This window comes from Argentina silus (genome assembly GCF_951799395.1).
Source record: "Argentina silus genome assembly, chromosome: 22".
NCBI lineage: Eukaryota > Metazoa > Chordata > Actinopteri > Argentiniformes > Argentinidae > Argentina > Argentina silus.
The window spans coordinates 11,674,973-11,694,820 of record NC_139676.1 but is presented as its reverse complement, the minus strand read 5'-3'; the positions used below and the strand labels follow the sequence as shown (position 1 = coordinate 11,694,820).

Below are 19,848 nucleotides of genomic sequence, written 5' to 3'. Positions count from 1 at the left end.
TTGTTTCTCAGACGTCAGACTCGATGCTGGAAAGCTTCTCATAAACATGTCCGTTGCTGGAGCCGTTGAAGGGTCTCTGTCCCTGTGCCTGCAGTAGCTTGTTGCCCCCATGGTGGTTCCCCATGGGCCCCCCCACCCCGACCCCCACCCCGCCCAGACACAGGTCTTTGGGGAACCTGGGGGACACGTTGGACAACATCCCTGCAGTGGCGGATGCGGGCAAATAGGAAGTCACCCCCATGGAGCTTCGGAAGTCCCCTCCTCTGCTGTTGTTGTTGAGGAGCTGCTGTGGTTGTTGTTGTTGTTGTTGTTGTTGTTGTTGTTGTTGTGGCTGTGGCTTTTTGACGTAGTACGGTTTGCCACCGTGCAATAGACACTGGTCGTCGCCGAAGGTTGGGATGAAGGGGTTCTGGTTCACCTTATCTGGGTAGAGAGATTTAGACAAGGAGTAAGTCCCGGCCCCTCTGGCACCACCACCACTACCACCACCGCCCCCACCTCCCATCATTCCTCTATCCCTGTCCCTCATGTCTCTCTCCCCCACCGACCGCCGGTGCAACCCACCTTCGCCTCCACGGAACAAACTGAACGAGGAGCCTCCTCCTTTCGCCCTCTCCCCACCACCGGCACTGAAAAAGGAGGGCTCCCTCTCCCTCTCAGAGCCCGCGTATCTCTCAAACATTTGGGCGTAGGGGCTCACGCCCTCCATGAAGCGGTCTTTGTCTTTCAAGCTCACGCTTCTGGGCGGGGGGAGCTGCCCCCCGGCCCCTCCTCCTCCTCCCCCACCGCATCCGCCCCCGCCCATGCGGCCGGTCCCCTCCCTCTGCAGGTCCACAAATGTGTCGTAGGAGTGTTGCCTCCGTAAGACCCGCCCACCTGGCCCTAGCTTCCTGCGCTGTGCCTGAGTCTGTGATTGGCCGGACCCCCCGCCAGTCTTACCTCCCTCGTGGGCGCACTTCCCGCCCATCTGGCTAAACATAAGGTTATTATTATCCTCACTGATGTCATACAGGTTGCCTGGCTTCTTGCACGATTCGGACCGTTTGCACGAGGCGGAACTTGGGCGACTAGAAACTGCACTAGTCGTACAGTTGCCCCCGTGGTGAGACTTCCCTCCCGCTCCCCCTCCGACCCCGCCGCTGTGGCAGTTCCGACACTCCCAGTCGCCCCCCGCCAGGCCTCCGCCCCCCACCCCCACCCCCGAGCCCACCGCGGACATGTTCTTCTCCCAGCAGGTGTGAGTCTGCTGACCTGACGGCACGCCCCCTTTACACTCCGACTTCTTGGGTTTACCTTTCAGGAAGTCCTCCACGGGCACTAGGCTCTTACAAATACCCCCGACGCCGCCACCGCCACCGCCACCGCTACCGCCTCCTCCCCCACAGGGCCCGTCGGACAGATCCACATGATCCCACTTGGCCTCCTTAGAACGGAACTGCTCCGCATAGAACTCCCTCAGATTCTCTTTGTCGCGGAACAAGTAGGGTGAACAGTTACCCCCTCGCTTCCGCTCGGAGGGGACCAGGGGTGGGGAGGCCGAGCGGTGTCCCATGGGGCCGCGGGGGAAGTGGTGGTGGACGGTGTGATGGTGTTGGCGCCTCCGGTAAGCCAACTCAATCTCGTCCTGCTCCCGCCTGGACTTGGCCGAGGCCGGCCTCTTTTTCAGGCTGTCCCTGTACTGTTTACGCCTCTTGGCGTTGCCCTCCAGGTTGCCGTAGGTGACGGTGTGCGTGGAGATATCCGACACGTCGTCACCCCCTGAGCCCCCGCCTCCGCCCCCTCCCCCACCGCAGTACCTGTCATGACCCCCGATAAACCCAGAACTGGACGCCCCGCCTTTGAAGGAGAACCTCCCGTAGAGGTCGCTCGACTTGAACCCACCCTGACTGGAGGCTGCGGGGGCGTGGCCGGCGATCAGGTCAAACTTATTGGTGTTCCTGTGGGTCAGGGAGGGGCGGGGCTGTGTGGTGAAGATGGGCGCTACCCCTCCCCCTATGCTGTCACAATCAAACATCCCCCCCTCCAGAGAGCTGGTGCTGCCTAAGCTACGTGGTCGGTTCGGCAGGGGAGCGGACATACCCAGAGCCAGCCCGGGTCCCGACCCCGGGTGGTGGTGCAGGTAATGGTCCTGGTACAGGTTGCTGTCCTTCAGGGGCAAGTTGCCAAAAGTCCTCTCCACTTCGCTGATGTAGTCGCTGAACATGTTGTCCTCCTGCAGGTAGGCCGGCGCCACCACCGCCTTGCAGTCCGGGTGGCCCCCGGCCAGGCTGCGGCGGTGCTCCGAGACATCGTAGATGGTGGACTCGCGGTGGCCGCCGTAGTCCAGGGCGGCGTGGGGCGAGCCGTTCACCCCCGGGATGGCGGTCATGTCCTTGGCGGTGCGGAGCAGCCGCAGGATGTTGGAGTGGGTGTTGTTCATGTTCATGTTCATGGTGGCGGAGGGGGAGTCCATGGTCGACTTGTTCTCCTCGATCTGGACGCCGTGGATGCAACTGTAGATGCCCTGTAGGGAGGAATGGGGGGGTGAGAGAGTGGAGGGGGGGAGGGGGGGGGGGTAGAGAGAGAGAGAGAGAGAGAGAGAGAGAGAGAGAGTGAGAGTTGGGGAGGGAGAGAGAAAAAGAGGAGAGATGGGTGAGTGAGCATTAGAGAGAAGGTAGGGTGTCGAGGAGGAGAAAGAGAAAGAGAAGAGAAAGAGGGAGAGCAAGAGAGAGAGGTAAAGAGTGAAGGAGGGAGGGAGGGAGGGAGGGAGGGAGGGAGGGAGGGAGGGAGGGAAGTTGAGAAAGAGAGGTTAATGCATGGCAGGGTTTGGTTTGACCAGCCTCTTGTTTACACACTATTAAACAGCAATACGGGTTGAGTTCATAAATACATGTTCTCTATGGAGGAGGGCTGTGGCCCCTGCGGAGACTCATCAGAACTCTCACTCAGAGTGTGTGTGTGTGTGTGTGTTTGTGTGTGTGTGTGTGTGTGTGTGTTTGTGTGTGTGTGTGTGCGTGTGTTTGTGTGTGTATGTGTGTGTTTGTGTGTGTGTGTGTGTGTGTGTGTGTGTTTGTGTGTGTGTGTGTGTGTGTGTGTGTGTCTGTGTGTGTGTGTGTGTGTGTGTGTGTGTGTGTGTGTTTGTGTGTGTATGTGTGTGTTTGTGTGTGTGTGTGTGTGTGTGTGTGTGTGTGTGTGTGTCTGGTGTGTTAAATCAAAGACTTGATTGATAATGACTGGCCCACCGTAAGCCTGTGGTTCTGACCACCGATCAATAGCTTTAATCAATGTCATTTAAATTCAGCTGACAGAGCTTGCGGGCGTTAAGGGTTTGTTCCCTGTGAAAAGACAAATTAATCACACAATAAAAACCTTCAAATGAAATATTCAGCGAAGTTAATTATTAAGCACGGGTGCGCGGTGCCATAGCTTTTAAAAATGTCATTATTTGCCAGTGCGTTTTTAAGCTTTCAAAGGCCATCATTCAGAGATGTGACACTTTTGCCTGCCAAAGTCAACCATGTTAAAATCAGGGTTAGGGGGAAATGTGTGATTCAAGACAAATCGGAAAGGTCGAGGACAAATTGCCTGCCAGCCAATGCATGGGTCACTGTTCTTTTGGAGCGTCACGTCAAAAGCATTTTTTGTCTGTCTCTTAGTCACTCGCTCTGCCCGAATTCACGAATCTTCACCTCTTTCCTTTCTTTTCGTTCCCTTCTTTTCTTTGCGTATTATCTCGTTTACCTTCTGGTCCCTTTGGCGAGCCGGCCCTCTGACGGGACCTGTCTCTCTTTATCTCTCTACCGCGCTGTTCTTCACAGTTCCTCGAAAAAGGCACGAGCACAAAGGTTACCGGCGCACATGAACCTCTTTTCTTTTCTATTCTTCCCCTGTTCTTCATTTTTCTCCCCTCCTCCTCTTTTTATGTTTTATCATTCTCTCTCTCTCTCTAACTGATCTGTTTTTCTCTCTCTCTCCCGTATATTATCTGTCCCTTTTACTCTCATCAATTGTCCTCTTTTTCTTTCTTTCTTTCTTTCCCACTCTCTCTCTCTCTCTCTCTCTCCCTCTCCCTCGCTCGCTACGTGTGCAGTTTCCTTGAGTGTGCGACACACTATTTCAAATCATTTTTTTCTCCGTCCCTCCGCAACTTGAGTGTTAAACCAGGCATGGGATTGTGTAATGGAACATTGGAGATCTCTTGCTGTGGGAAATAACAGAAGACAGACTTTAATAGTGTATGGAGCTAAAATGGACACTATAATCCAACTGACAAATAAAAAAAAACCTGACAAATAAAATCAACCACCCTACAAGTGAACTGATAAATAATGAATTTATATGCTATTGGGACTCCGCTGCATGTCAAATCTTTATGTATTTTGCATAAAAACCCTCTCTACCATACAGAGAAACTATCACTGTGCTCCCAAAGGGACAGGAAATAGTGGATTCGGATGAAACAATATCCAGAGGAACAAATACTGGTTACAAGGTACTCAAGTGAACACTGATTGGCGGAAAAAAAAAAGCATACGTCACTCTCCGATTAGATTACGTTGAAATTCCTCCCGTCTACAATACCAGCAGGTAAACACTTGGCGACAGTTTTTTCAAAAGAAAGATAATTGACCTCATTTGTGCGCAACAACAAAAATATTCCCCCGCTTTAAAAGGTACAATTATGCAAATGACAACACGGTTCCTGCAGCAATTGTTTCATCCATGCGTAAACAACAACCTACTTCCTTTAAAAGAATAACTGCATGGTAAGTGACCCTATGAACGACCCTGGAGCCATCACAGTTTAAAGATTCATCTAAGTCTGTGGCGAGGTCATGCTTTTAACCTTGTTTTCCATAACATCTGCAGACCCATTGAACAGGCGATGGCCGTGTACCAGACAGTAAGTGCCTTTCCCATTAACATTATTTATATTCAGTGGACATTCGCAGGGCCCATTGCCTGTTAGATACGCTAGCGTTGCTAGTTAGCGCATTTATTACATAGTCCATTGGCTTTTGTGTGGACGGTTAGCTTTGCTGTGATTGCCATCTTTGCTCAGAGAGAGCCGAGAATATTTCCATTCTCTATTCATGTGTGTCATTCTTATCAAAGATAAACTTCATAGCCTCATAAGAATACAGGTGGCAACAGTCAGTCAGGCCTAGTTCCCAAAAATAAAATCTAAATGCCGTTGTACTGCATGTGCTCACTCTTACTCCTCTACAAATTCATACTCCATAATCCATAATCCATACTCGTAATCCATAAGAGATCCCTCTACCAAAGGTAGAGGTTACAGCTGTAAGGCAACCCACAAACAAACAAACAAACAAACAAACAAACAAACAAATAATGAGCCGTCTCACCCTGCTGATGGAGAAGACAAAGCCGGGCTGGCCAGAGCACACGCCCATGAAGCAGAAGCGTAGTTGCCAGTAGAAGGCGTGCTCGGCGATGAAGGTGATGAGCGACAGAGCCATGGCGGCCCCCAGCATGTAGAAGACGCCCGCCATGTTGTCCACGTCCAGCTGGCTGCTCATCACCTCGTTCTTCTCGTTGTGGCAGATGCCCGTCAGCCACATGGCCTCCAGCTCCTCCATCTCGCCTGGGGGGGGTGGGGGTGGGATAGGGGAGGGGGGAGGAGGGTTACAAGTAGGAGGTTAGATTATGCTAGGTTGTGGCGGGGTTGTGGGGGGGGGGGGTGGGATAGGGGAGGGAGGAGGAGGGTTACAAGTAGGAGGTTAGATTATGCTAGGTTGTGGCGGGGTTGTGGGGGGGGGGGTGGGATAGGGGAGGGAGGAGGAGGGTTACAAGTAGGAGGTTAGATTATGCTAGGTTGTGGCGGGGTTGTGGGGGGGGGGGGGGGGGGGGCGAGGGGGTATGGAGCAAAGGAGGCTGGTGGTGGTAGAAATCGGAGGACGGGCTCATTGAAATGGAATGAGGAATCAAACACGCGCGTGTTTGATACCATTCCTCATTCCATTCCATGCATTACAATGAGCCCGTCCTCCGATTTCTACCTTCACTGGCCTCTACTGATATGGAGGTCTGGAGCATTGGGAGGGTCAAAGTGGAGTATTTGAGATTCACAGTCAGGGAGCTTGTGTTTGTGGAGAAAATGCTTTTGGAGGAAAAATAGTAAGTCATGAGATATTCATCAAGTGGCATCTTGAGATCTTTGTCCTTGATTGTGATTATCTCTGTGCTCTTTAGCTCTTTGGGAGGGGGGGTGGGGGTGGGGAGGTGTGGGGGTGGGGGTGGGGGTGGGTGCACTTTCGGCTGGAGGGAGAAGAAGAGAGTATAGTGCCCTCGTAAACAACTTGGGTCCTTGTACGCGCGACATATGTCATGTCACGTTATCTCAATAACCCCCCTGTGCCGCCTATCTTCATTAGTTATTGATTACGCAAGACGCTCGCTGTCTTCCCTGCTGTGGCAAACAAGAAGTGCCTCGGGGGACTTGTTTAGTCACAGTCTTCAGTCGAGGGAGAGAACACGCAACCCTTAGGGGTGGGGGGGGGGTCACAGGGCTCACATGACCACCGTTCGTGCCATCCTAAAATCTGTCCCCCCTAGCGGCCCCTACCGCCGGTGGGACCACTGGGACCGCTGGGACCACTGGGAGCGGGACAGGGGCTGGTGGTGGAGCCGAGGGGGGGGGGCGGGAGGACGCGTCCACAGAGATTTGTGTCGATCTGAGCCACCACCAGGGTGTATATCACCATAGGGGATTGTTGTGTAACAGTGTGTTTGTGCCTGTGCCTGTTGCCTAGCGTGCCTGGGCGCTAGCAGGCTAGCAGCTTGAGCGTAGCAGCTTGCGTGTAGTTAAGGGTTGCTGCCTCTCTGTAAGTAGGCCACAGTGAGCGACGGGTAGGGCAGGGCAGCACAGCGGGTGTCATGGGGTGACTTTGAGCTCCTTAGAACGGACTGTGGGGATGGGGGGGGATGGGGTGTGTGTGTGTGTGTGTGTGTGTGTGTGTGTGTGTGTGTGTGTGTGTGTGTGTGGTGTGTTGTGTGTGTGTGTGTGTGTGTGTGTGTGTGTGTGTGTGTGTGTGTGTGTGTGTGTGTGTGTGCGTGTGTGCTGGTGGACTGAGTCATCGGCTTGACCTGGATCCACATATCCATCTCTACCTCCACCTCCATGCATTCCCACACTTGATGTGATTTAAAAGGACCTCAATCAAATTAAGTGAAGTATCTTTATTGTGTTGTCCTTGATAGTTTTTTATGCATGTACAAATATGCAAATATTTATATACTTTGGCTGTATGTGTATTTGCAATCGTTCAATACGTTCATTAAATCAGTCAATCAGTCAATCAGTCAATCAATCAATCAATCAATCAATCAATCAATCAATCAATCAATCAATCAATCAATCAATCAATGTGTTTTAGCTCCAGATGCAGATACACTAGAAGTTATCCAACCACATGTAACTAGGACACCATGTTTGCCCCTCCCCCTTCACCTGTACCTTCTGTACAGTTACGTAACAAAGACAAAGTCACTGTATGATACACTTGAGCGAACACCCAGCATGACCTCTGAACCTGCACCAATGCCTATGTGCTGACAGCTCTACGGTAAGGAACATACTGTACCATACATCCAATGAAGGAGTGAACATGGACACTTAATGAAGTGCACTTCAGAGGGCTTGTCTTCAGGTGTATTCCAAATCCCATACCGTTGCATTAAGAGACTTATAATTATTGTCAATGATTGTCTAGAACAATCCGCCCCACATCCCTTCTACATGTTTGATCCCAGGTGAGGTGCTGTCTGTCTGTATTGACCCCTTGCATGTCATAGAAACTAGGACATAGTGTGTGTGTGTGTGTGTGTGTGTGTGTGTGTGTGTGTGTGAGTGTGTGTTTCTGCATTTGTGTGTGTGTGTGATTGTGTTTGTGTATTTGTGTGTGTGTGTGTGTGCGTGTGTATGTGTGTGTGTGCGTGCGTTTGTGTATTTGTGTGTGTGGCGTGCGCGTATGCCTGCCAAGCACATGAATAGCCAGTGTGTGCTGTGTGTATGTGATGTGGCATGTTGATGTATATGGACCACATACCTCCAGAGTCCTGCGAGGTGATCAGGCCAACACCGCAGCTCTTGTCAAGCATCATCAGTGTTTCTACTCTACGTAATCTATTTACGTAGTCAAGCCGACCAGGTGTCAGGCCTCAGCAACAAAAAGGTGTGTGTGTGTGTGTGTGTGTGTGTGTGTGTGTGTGAGACAGGGGAAACAAACGCCAGAGGGGGAAGACGTCAAGATCAAGTTGCCCCTACAGTGTACTTGAGTAGTAACGCCGTAATTGCTGCAATGTAACAGCGTTGTATTACCATGTTTATTACATAGTAGTTACGTGATTGCATGCGCATATGGAGATGAGGGGTATGTGTTATTACACAAGTGTGATAAGGATTCCACTTGTGTAATACCACAAACCGCACATTTACATGCCCATGCAATCACAAAGCAATGACTTAACGTACTGTCAATGTATGTAACAGCTTGTTAAAACCATCTCTTCAGGCTACATCTTAACTGTCCCTCCTAAACACCTCTTCATCCCCACTACCCCCCTGTACAAGTTTCTCTACTGTAAATAAATTAATAAAACCATATATTACTTTTTTCTTATGATGACTGATGGATAGATCATTCACTTACTTATACAAATGTATTTGTTGTAAGTCGCTTTGGATAAAGGCTAAATGCCATAAATGTAAATGTAAATGTAACTACAGAGTTACTACACAAGTATAGGGGTACACTTCATGTACACAAGTGTGTAATAAATAATAAAATAATAAATAATGATAAAAGCGTCAGCTAAATGGCGTATATAGATATATATATCTAAATCCATTTCCAGACACTGTGACGTGACAGGGTTACTGGTGAAGGTGTTACCATCTCCAAACAGCATGAGGATGGCCAGGTCCACGGCCCTCTTCCAGCCAGAGTCCTTCTGGATGGCGATGCCGTACCCCGTGGAGGCGAACACCTTCCCGCTGCCGATGGTGACCAGCTTACAGCCCTCGTCCCTCCCGGCCATGTAGTTTAGCACCGCGGCGTCGTAGATGAACGCGTCCAGTTTACTGCAAAAGGGGAGAAGGGAGGGAAACAATGGAGTAAGGGTATTGGATTGAGAGGCTGGCGTTCATGTCGTATTGTGTGTCCCTGTGGTGGTTATTGTACTGTCCTTGCGCTCATTGTCCTGTCTGTGGCTACCACTGGCTGATTGGCAGTAAGGTATTCTATTCTATTGCATTCCATTCCTTTCCATTCCATTCCATTCCATTCCATTCCATTCCATTCCTTTCCATTCCATTCCATTCCATTCCATTCCGTTCCGTTCTGTTCTATTCTAATCTATGCTATCCTACTAGTCAGTATGGATCAAAGCATAGCAATTGCAGCTATTGTAGCTACTTATATGGTGTTATTATCAAAGACTATTTGGAGCTACAGTTTTATCTGTGCGACAGGAGGTACTGTAGGTGACGTGTGACAGGTCAGGTGACAACCAACCCCGCCAGACCCCCATGGCCATGTTAATCTGGTCTATCAGTGAACATCAGCCACATTAGCAGTTTGCCGTGGAGTTCAATCAGCCACCGACCAAGCCAAGAGAAATCCACTGATTGCCAAAGCTATAACCCGTGCTCCGCATCCTTAATTCCTCGAAGGGAGGTGAAGGGGGGAGTGGTGTGGATCGTCTCTCAGGCAGCAACCACAGGCTGTGCTGCTGCTATTCTGAGCGGCAGTGGCAGAAACAGCAGTAGCAACTCTGCTGGCTGCCCACCCACACTACCCTGCTCTCTCTCATCCTCCCTCCTCCCCTCTCTCACTCTCTCTCTCGTCCTCCCTCCTCCCCTCTCTCACTCTCTCTCTTGTCCTCTCTGCTCTCCCTCACCTCTCCCCCCTCTCGCTCACCCCTCTCTCTCTCACCCCTCTCTCCTGTCTACAGCCCTCCTCTCTCTCTCTCTCTCCCTTCCTTCCTTTCTCTCCCTCTGTCACTCCATCCCCTCTATCCTCCGTTTTCCCCTCTCTTCCTCCTCCCTCCCCTCATTCCCTCCCTCCCGTCCCCCCTCTCTCCCTCACCTCCCCGATCTCCCCTTTCTCTTTCCTCCTTTGCCTCCTCCCTCTCCCTCCCCTCCCTCCCTCTCACCCGTTCTTCAGGCTGTACAGGGCCTCCTCCCTCTGCCTCCCCTCCCTCCCTCTCTCACCCGTTCTTCAGGCTTTACAGGGCCTCCTCCCTCTCCCTCCCCTCCCTCCCTCTCTCACCCGTTCTTCAGGCTGTACAGGGCCTCCTCCCTCTCCCTCCCCTCCCTCCCTCTCTCACCCGTTCTTCAGGCTGTACAGGGCCTCGTCCACGTTTTTCTGGTGGAAGCTGGTCATGTAGGCGTGCATGTCCTTGTAGTTGTTCCGGATGTTCCGTTCTGTGCTTCCGTTGGGCACCGTTCCGAAGCGGAATGGCGGGGAGAAGTCGTTGGGCTTCTGGAACTGTGGGGGTTCCGGAAAACACAGAGAACGCCAGAGCAGGAAAATTACAGGGGTTTGTTTGTTGATGTGGAAGAGGCACTGGGTTGGATAAAATGCCTCTAATGCACGATGCTGAGCTGGCCCATAGGCCAGTGCTGTGTTTTGGAATAATCCAACTAATTGCTTAGGGTTCCTTCTCTTTTCAAACATATGCATGTGGGGCATGGACATACAGGCAGGCAAAACACACACACACACACACACGACACACGCAGGCACGCAGGCACGCACACACACAGGCACGCACGCACGCACACACACACACACGACACACACACCTTTTTGTCGCTGAGGCCTGACACCTGGTCCACATACTCCTCCTGGATCATGAAGGCGGCCAGGTTGGCGGTGTAGGAGGCCAGGAAGATGACAGCAAAGAAGGCCCACACCGACACCATGATCTTACTGGTGGTTCCCTTAGGGTTCTGGACGGGCACAGAGTTGTTGAACACCAGACCCCACAGCAGCCAGACGGCCTTGCCGATGGTGAAGGAGGGGCCACCGGGCTCTGAGATAGAGAGAGAGAGAGAGAGAGAGAGAGAGAGAGAGAGAAGCAGAGGGGCGGGGAGGAGGGAAGAAGACAAGTGAGAGAGAAAGAGAGAGGGGGATAAAAGGGACAGGGGAAAGAACGGAGGGCGGGAGGGAGGGAGGGAGGGAGGGAGGGAGGACGGGGGTTAGAGCACAGAAGGGAATTGATTGGTTCAATGGCTGTGTCTGCACTAAAATAGCTTCCTTTACTCGTTTTGATGTTGACATTCTTTCATGGCCACTGATCTGCAAGTTTTCGATTGATTAGAAAAATTATCTTGAGGCAGACGGGAGACGAGGAGACGAGGAGAGGCCATTGGAGGACTCCTTCTACATCGGAGTGGCTCCTTCTACCAGCCTCAACTATGGAGATGCAGGGTGGCATGGAGGAGGCCCGTGCCTGCCTCTGACGCTTGTAGAGAGAGAGGGAGGCTGTGAGGGGTGGGGGTGGGGGTGGATGGGCATCCAACAGGCTGCAATTATGGTACAGCTGGAGCAACAGCACAATACAACAGACTTACATAACCTGGGAAGTCATTAAATCATCATACTGTGGGCGCTTGTTAGAGAGAGAGAGAGAGAGAGAAAGCATCGCTTTGCATTTTGTATTTGTTCTTTTTTGTATTTGTTGCTACAGTGAATTATAGGACATTACAGAGCACACGGTACTGTAGGAGAGATAACCCACGATTACTCTTGGCTCTTGGTATTCAACAAAAAAGCAAAAAAAAGCATGCGTGGAAATAACAGTCCTGTGATTTTATCTTGAGTGGGCTGGAGTGGTGGAAGGTTAATGCACTGTACTGCATTGTACTGTATAGGGAGGGTGTAAAAAGCACCGGCCGCAGAAATAGATTTCAGAAGGTTCCGAAACAGAACCATCGGGTTTTTACGGCGAAGGCATTTTGATTAGACTGTTTCTATTTCATTCGGCGGGTCGTGTCGTTAACGTTCAATTACGACAGGTTATTTTTTGCGGAATCATTTGCTGCGTAATGGACCCGCAGAACTATATACTGTATGATTTTCAACCATGGTTACAGAATGACACCTACATAACCAACAGTCGGATCAAAAATCCCTTCACCGTAAAACCGATGGTTCTGTTTCGTAACCTGTGGATTCTATTTCGGCGGTTGGTGCTTTTTACACCCTCAAACCGCTAAAACTCAGTTTATAACTGTATGCTCTGTGGTCTCTGTGATCTCCAGGGATAGTTTCCGCACCCACTATTGTCTATTATATCAGTCTGTGGGTTGGGAGTCTTTGACTTCAAGAAAGGCATATCATTGTTTTTTATTTGTATATGAAGCAGTTGTTTTAAAACTCCCATATTACCTCACATCGTTGTTTTTATGTCAGACATGCTATCCGAGAGTACCAAACTAGGTCCCACGCTTGGCTAAGCCTCAAAGTTCCACACGTTTCATCTGAACTAGATAAATCGGCCTTTAGTTTCTGTGCAGTTTCTGAGTACTTGGAGCGACCTTCAAAACTTACTCAAATTAGATTCTCTTGCATCTATCTGTCAAATTAAAACCATAATAAATTATCTGTCTTCCGAGGAATGCACGTGTTTTAATTTATTACATTGAGTAAATTGTTACAGCAATTGTTTGTAATTTGAAATTTACATTTTCTTATTCATGTTGTAAGCAGGGTGCCCCTGAAAAAGAGATGGAACAGAATGACGTGTTTTATCTCATTCCATTCCATGCATAACAACGAGCCCATCGTCCGATTTCTACCTCCACCAGCCTCCCCTGACGTGCAGTAGTGTAGTGGATGAACAATGTGACACTCAAAGCAATAGCGAGAAACATGATGGCAGGGCCTCATTCTGTTCTAGGAGGTCGATCATTGAGTGGTAATGATATCTGGCGATGTGTTCGGTTCCCATTTCTATGTGCGCCTCCGACAAAGCCATTGTGTCTGTGTCTCGTCGCGGCGATGAGTGAGTGGATGTGTTTCATCTAGCCGTGAAGCGCTCGCAAGGTGTCCTCATTCTGAGTGGATGTGTTCCATTTCCATGTGTCACAGCTGGTGGTGTTTGTGGAGGTGTGTGGTGGTGGTGGTGGTGGTGGTGGTGGTGGAGGTGGTGGTGGTGGTGGTTGTTGTGGTGGTGGTGGTGGAGATGGTGATGGTGGAGGTGGTGGTGGTGGTGGAGGTGGTGGTGATGGTGGGGGTGGTGGTGGTGGAGGTGGTGGTGGAGGTGGTGGTGATGGTGGTGGTGGTGGTGGGGGTGGAGGTGATGGTGGTGATGGTGTGTGGTGGTGGTGGTGGTGGTGGTGGAGGTGATGGTGGTGGTGATGGTGGGGGTGGGGGTGATGATGGTGATGGTGTGTGGTGGTGGTGGTGGAGGTGGTGATGTGTGTAAAAGGTGTTACATCGGCTGGGTCGTCTCACCTCGCCCGTCTGCCAGACAGCGGTTGTAGCCCACCGGGCTGAAGTACTCAAATATAAAGACGGCCACCGCAGACACGATCAACAGCATCACAAACATCATCACCCACACGTCTGCACTGAAGGGCTCTGAGAGAGGGGAGGGGAGGGGGAGGGAGGGGGAGAGAGAGAGAGGGAGGAGAGACGGATTGGTAAATTAAACTAATTCATTATAATCACCCCCGCAGGTAACTGTGATTCTGTTTGTGTGTGTCTGTGTGTGTGTGTGTGTGTGTGTGTGTGCCTACTTTTGTGAGTATTTGTGTGTGTGTGTGTGTGTGTGTGTGTGCGTGCACATTTGAGTGAGTGTGGGTAACTGTGTGTGTGTGTGTGTGTATCTGTATGTGTGTGTGTGTATCTGTATGTGTGTGTGTGTGTGTGTGTGTGTGTGTGTGTGTGTGTGTGTTTGGGCACATCTGTACAATCCCAAGGTGGAGATTCTCACCTAGAAAAGCAGAGGGGGAGACTGTGCCGTTGCTACGGGAGACCATGACACTAATACCCGTCTCGATGAAGGGCACCGAGAAGTCAATGACCTCCGACCTCTCCTCATTGATGGTGAGGGAGCCGACCGCCATGTGAGCATTCTTCGTCACCACCTGGGTCAACCAGAGAGACGGGGGTAATCACACACACACACACCGGCATTTTGGCTCTGGCACGAAACAGCACTGAGACGAAAGAATGGAAGGTGGAGGAAACTGGTCTTCTATCCTGTAGAACAACATTGTAAACATTGCTGTTCTTACCTTTACCCCAGAGATGCAGTGGTAGAAAAAGAGGTAGGTAAAAAAAAAAACTGGATGCTGGATAAAATGACAGTAAAAATGCGCATTTGTTTCTGAAAAGGTGGTAAATGCTATTAAAACGGGTAAAAAAAAAAGTGCATAGACAGCGTTTACTGTACATGCGTATGCCCTCCAGTGCCTCCCAGTTTCACCCCTTGTTCTCCTTCTCCCCCTCCCCCTCCAACTGTATCTTTACAGGTATATTTAGCCCTAAATACCTGGGGCCTTGGTCCATGTAAGAAAGTGGGGCAAAACAGGCTGAGTTAATAGGCTAAACGCATGCCACAGTGAGCATGAATTCCCTGCTTTTCCCCCTGCTGTAATATTTTCCCTCAATTTGTGCCTATTTACTTCTATCTGTTCTCTTCTTTCCTTCACGAATCTCTGTCGTACTGCCCCCCCCGTTATCTCCCTCTCTCCCTCCCTCTCTCTCTCTCTCTCTCTCTCCCTCTCTCTTTTTAAATGAAATCATTAGCCGCATGCTTAGGCGGAGAAGAGTACATTTTCTGCATGCATGCGTGCATGTGCATTTGCACAAGCTTGTTCCCACGTTGACACATTTTTCTGGCATTTCACTCCGTAAAATATCCACTGGGACCTTGGAACACCACAAAAGCCATTTATGCATCACGGGATCTCTGTCACTGATATTGAACACTAAAATTCATCATTCATTAGCATCGGGGGCGACACATTTTTTTTGGGTGCCACAATAATTTCCTAGGGACATGAAATATCCATTTGTTACGGATGGAGGCTAGGCTAGTGTGGTGTCTTATGTGTGTTATATGTGAATTGATGGAGGAGTTCAAGCTTTCCCCCAGGCTACTTCAGTGCTAACGCTAATGCTCTCCTCTCAGACTGATTAAGAGCCTCCTCTTCAAGGCTTGAGAGAGTGGATCACGGCTCTGCCGGAGGGCCAGGAAGAGGTGGAAATGAGGGTTCAAATTACAGCAGAGATGTTTGGCGGGGTGGGGGGGTGTCTAAATCCTGAACATATAGAGTTGTCGGGCACCCGCAAGAACAATGTGTAATTGAAACCCTGGAGGAAAAAGAGTGGATGTGAGGATGCCGGCAGACCCACCTCTCCAACCATCCCGTTCCACGTCCCGTTGATCTTCTTGCCGTGCTTGCCGTTGGTGACCAGGTAGAGGTCGTAGGTGAACTTGACTTGCTTGGCAATCTTCTTCAGGATGTCGATGCAGAAGCCTTTGCAGCAGCGTTTGATGTAGATGCCCGAGTCCTTCGTCTGATTGCTACGAGACAGAAGAAGAGGAGGATGGTGGGGGGGGGGGGTGGGGGGGGGGGGGTGGGGGGGGGGGGGGGGTTGAGAACGATAAACAAGGGTTACAAAAAAGATTCAGGACAATTAACGAGTGATACAAAAGAGGGATGAAAAAACAGAACGATCAAACCGAGGAGGAATATGACAAATTAACAGCGATGGTGAGTCAGACAGGAGAAGGGAAGAGGGAGGAACAAAGAAATTAAATAGTCAAAAAAGCAAAGAAATGGACATGAGACATGAGAGGCAGACGTCCCCATAAGGGATTCCAGGTCAGCCAGAGAGAGAGGGAGGGCAATGAAGGGAATTAATTATGGCAGGGAAAGGTGGAGTGGATAGAGGAGAAGAAGGATAAAGTGGAACGAGGGATGAGAAATGGGGGCAGAAATCAAGAGAATGATCCAGATAGATGAGTAGAGGGGTAATCACAAGACAAAGAGATGATGAGAGGGCAAAATAGATTGAAAGATGAAATGACAAAAACCCATTAGAGGAAAAGAAGGAGGGAAACCAGGGAGGGAGGGAGGGAGGGAGGGAGGGAAGGAGCGAGGGACGGGTAAGATATGGACAGAAGAGACAGACATACAATCGAAGGGACAGTACATACGTAGAATGAACAAAACAGGTTGACAAGTTGAAAATAATTACAGGATTTTGAGCTGTTTCCTGCAAGGCACAGTGTTCCTCATGCAGGTGCCACTGAGTGGGTCCACGTCCTCGACGATGACAAAAGGGGCCTCCTCCAGAGTCACGATGGACAGGTGGTCGTCCTCCCTCTCCTCCGTCCCCAAGAGCTCGAAGCGCGGCCACACGTGGTACTTCATGGACAAAGAGCCGTTCTCCCACTTGTCACCCACCTGGGAGAGAGGGATGAGGAGGTGGATGAGAAAGAGGGAGGGAGGGAGGGAGGGAGAGAGAAGAAGAAGACAGAAGAGCAGGGTTTGTGTGGTGGTGTGTATGTTAATTTTCGGAGAGAGAGGAAGAAATAGGAACGGTGCAAAAGACTAAAAGAGAGAGAGAGAGAGAGGAGGGGGGTATGAAAGAAAGAAAGAAAGAAAGAAAGAAAGAAAGAAAGAAAGAAAGAAAAAAGAGAGAGAAACAGAGAGAAAGATGAGGCACATGATCAAGACTCACCTTGGTCCATTTCCTCTCCTTGTCCAATAGGGTGATGACCAGCTTGGGGTGCATCTGGTACCCGTCCTCACTGAAGGACAGGTTACGGCCGTCAAACGTCACATTCATCAGGTACCTGTGGAGGGAACAGGTAACCGTCAGAACCCCCAGAGCACCGCACCGAATCCATCCATCCATCCATCCATCCATCCATCCATCCATCCACTCATCCATCCATCCACCCATCCATCCATCCATCCATCCATCCATCCATCCACCCATCCACCATCCACTCATCCATCCATCCATCCATCCACTCATCCATCCATCCACCCATCCATCCATCCATCCATCCATCCATCCACTCATCCATCCATCCATCCATCCATCCATCCATCTTCTTCTTCTTCCCTTTCTTTTACCCAGACTACTACCCCACTCCTCCTCTCAGTCTCACGCTGTGGCCAGATCAATCATCTTGTCTCTCTTCGAAATTGATACTCTTGAGCGTGCGTCAATGAATCCGTCCACCCATACATTAAACGGGGTGGATAACTACGTTGGTGCACGCTGTGAATATACAGTACGGACCGTGTCGTTTATCATTTTGTAGCCCTGCAGTATTGATGTAGCTTTGATCTGTTTCGCATGTCTGAATATACAGTACATGCACCTCACAACACACTACGGTATCTGAAATGCCCAGTGACTGTAGGAAAAATTAGACCCAAAGAGGCCGCTATTTATGTTCATGTGGATGAGGCGAGTTTTCCCCCCCATAAAAAGGTAAACAGCTTGTAGTACTTGAAAACCAGTAAATGGAACACGTTGTCGTTCACCGCGACAGCAGAATTCCCATGAGCAAACGGCCGAAACCTCGACAACTGTTTGTGATGTATGTCGTCGTGTCAAAACCCTCAACCCAGTATTCTGTACGGTAATACACACAGGGTAGAAAAGATTCCACTGGTATTCGGAGACAAGAGAGATGGTGGACACAGACCCACAATAACCCACCACAGAGCTGAAGACCCCCTGGCTTTAAAGGCTCTCTCAGGCATGATTGTGTTCTCATGTTGTGATGTTCTCAAGGTTGCCTGTGCCTGGCCAGGCTTAAGCCATAACAACCACCATGACCCACTTTGAGACTCTGTAAGAGCGTATGCCAGTTTAATATACCCTTCCACTTTCTTCAGGACAAAGAGAAATAGTGGAAGAGAGAGAGAGAGAAAGAGAGAGAGAGAGAGAGAGAGAGAGTATAAGTGCTTGTGTGAAGAAGAATCAGCATATAAGTATGTCAACAAGTGAGCGCCGCTGCCAGATAAAGTCAAATCATCTCTCTCTCTCTCTCACTCTCTCTCTCTCTCGCTCTCTCTCTCTCCGCCACCCTCCCTCGCTCTCCCGCTCTCTTTCTGTGGGTTGCCGTCGCCATGGCAATCCTTTGCCTCAGAAACAATCCAGTCAAGAAATAAATAACCGGTCTAAATGTGGGCTGGGGAGTGAGTGTGTGTGTGTGTATGTGTGTGTATGAGTGCGTAGAGTTGGTGTTGGTTAATGAGATGCCTCATACGTTTAGGTTACGGTGGAGGAGAGGACACCCAATTTAAAACAGATCCAACAGAGATGCAAAAAACACAATAGACAGGTGATTAATTTAAAAATACAACACCCTGTATCCCTACCCCTTTAATACCACTACTGTATGTGCATCCTATCATAAGAAAACAACACACCTGGAACACTTAGACCAAGCGACATGCATGCAACAGTCTCTTGTACTTGTAATCTCTTGTAATCCATAATCTGAAATAATAATAATATATTATATGCCATTTAGCTGACACTTTTATCCAAAGCGACTTACATTGCAGTGAGTGCATACATTTCAGTATATATGGTCCCAGCGGGAATCAAACCCACAACCTAAGCGTTGTTAACGCCATGCTCCACCAACTGAGCCACAGAGGACCACAAATAAAAAAAATAAAAAAACAGGACTATCAACTTGTTCCGACCCTGCATTCTACAAGTGATCGTGTGTGAGTGCGGATGCGTGACGATGTACATGAATGTGTCGTGGTGTGTATTAGATGTGTGTGTGTCGTGATTGGTGACATGGCTCAGTGTAAACAAACCCCCCAACACGGAGACACTCACCAGCATATGTAATGTGTTGCCATGGCGCCCACAACCACAGCGATTTTCAAGCAATCTGCTGCGTTGCCATGGGAACAGTAATCTCACCCGAGAGAGGGAGAGGGATGGATGAGAGAGAGAGGGAGAGAGAGAGAGAGAGAGAGAGGGAGGAAAGGAGAGATGAGAGAGAGAAAGAAAGAGAGAAAGGAAGAAAGAAAGAAAGAAAGAAAGAAAGAAAGAAAGAAAGAAAGAAAGAAAGAGAGGGAGCGAGGGAGGTACAGGGTTATCTCTTCTTCTTCCCTTTCTTTTACCCAGACTACTACCCCACTCCTCCTCTCAGGCAGTCTCTCGCTGTGGCCAGATCAATCATCTTGTCTCTCTTCAGAGTTGATACACTTGAGCGTGCATCAATGAATCCGTCCACCCATACATTATAAACGGGGTGGATAACTACGTTGGTGCACGCTGTGAATATACAGTACGGACCGCGTCGTTTATCATTTTGTATCCCTGCAGTATTGATGTAGCTTTGATCTGTTTCGCATGTCTGAATTCCCCGCTGACACGGCTAGATAAAAAAAAAAACACAACCGACGAGAGCGCAAAACCTCGTGCAGCTTTATCGCGGCCATATGTACTGTTGCCGTTAGCGTACGCCCCGCTTTCCCCGACTGCTCCTCAACTAAACCTCTGCTGGGTTATGCTGTCGATTGTGCTGAGGGTAGCTCAGCAAAAAATCCGCACTGATTGTTATTTGCAGTGTCAAAGCATACAGGCAAGGATCGCCAATGATCACACTGGTTTCTTCAGACACCTCTTTCATAGCCGTATTAAAGAGATACCGGGCTGGTTTCCCAGACCCAGATTAAACCTACTCCTAAACTAACAAGCACTCTCAGTGGAGATTGGCTGTTGGAGATAGGCTGTTGGAGATGGTCTTTTTGAAGACAGACAGGAGTTGGCCATAGAAAGGGGATATACAGAGTAAGGCTCTGACCCCTTTGAAATACCGCCTTAAAGTCCA

The 19,848-nt window shown here is 49.8% G+C and overlaps 2 protein-coding genes across 2 annotated transcripts in view; one reads left to right on the top strand and one right to left on the bottom strand.

The window, feature by feature from the left end:
• The window catches only part of LOC310821867 (uncharacterized protein), a 94,571-nt gene that overhangs the window by 9,851 nt on the left and 64,872 nt on the right, over positions 1-19,848 (top strand). The window lies entirely within an intron of this gene.
• The window catches only part of grin2bb (glutamate receptor, ionotropic, N-methyl D-aspartate 2B-b), a gene marked incomplete at its 3' end in the record, with an annotated part of 25,449 nt that continues 5,608 nt past the window's right edge, over positions 8-19,848 (bottom strand). The window contains exons 4-13 of the mRNA XM_083694123.1: positions 16,710-16,824; positions 16,224-16,432; positions 15,375-15,546; positions 13,948-14,101; positions 13,467-13,592; positions 10,811-11,040; positions 10,333-10,493; positions 8,898-9,085; positions 5,349-5,587; positions 8-2,503 (exon numbers count right to left, since the gene is read on the bottom strand). Of these exons, the coding sequence (XP_083550249.1) occupies positions 8-2,503; positions 5,349-5,587; positions 8,898-9,085; positions 10,333-10,493; positions 10,811-11,040; positions 13,467-13,592; positions 13,948-14,101; positions 15,375-15,546; positions 16,224-16,432; positions 16,710-16,824 (4,090 nt within the window). The remainder of the gene's footprint in view (positions 2,504-5,348; positions 5,588-8,897; positions 9,086-10,332; positions 10,494-10,810; positions 11,041-13,466; positions 13,593-13,947; positions 14,102-15,374; positions 15,547-16,223; positions 16,433-16,709; positions 16,825-19,848) is intronic.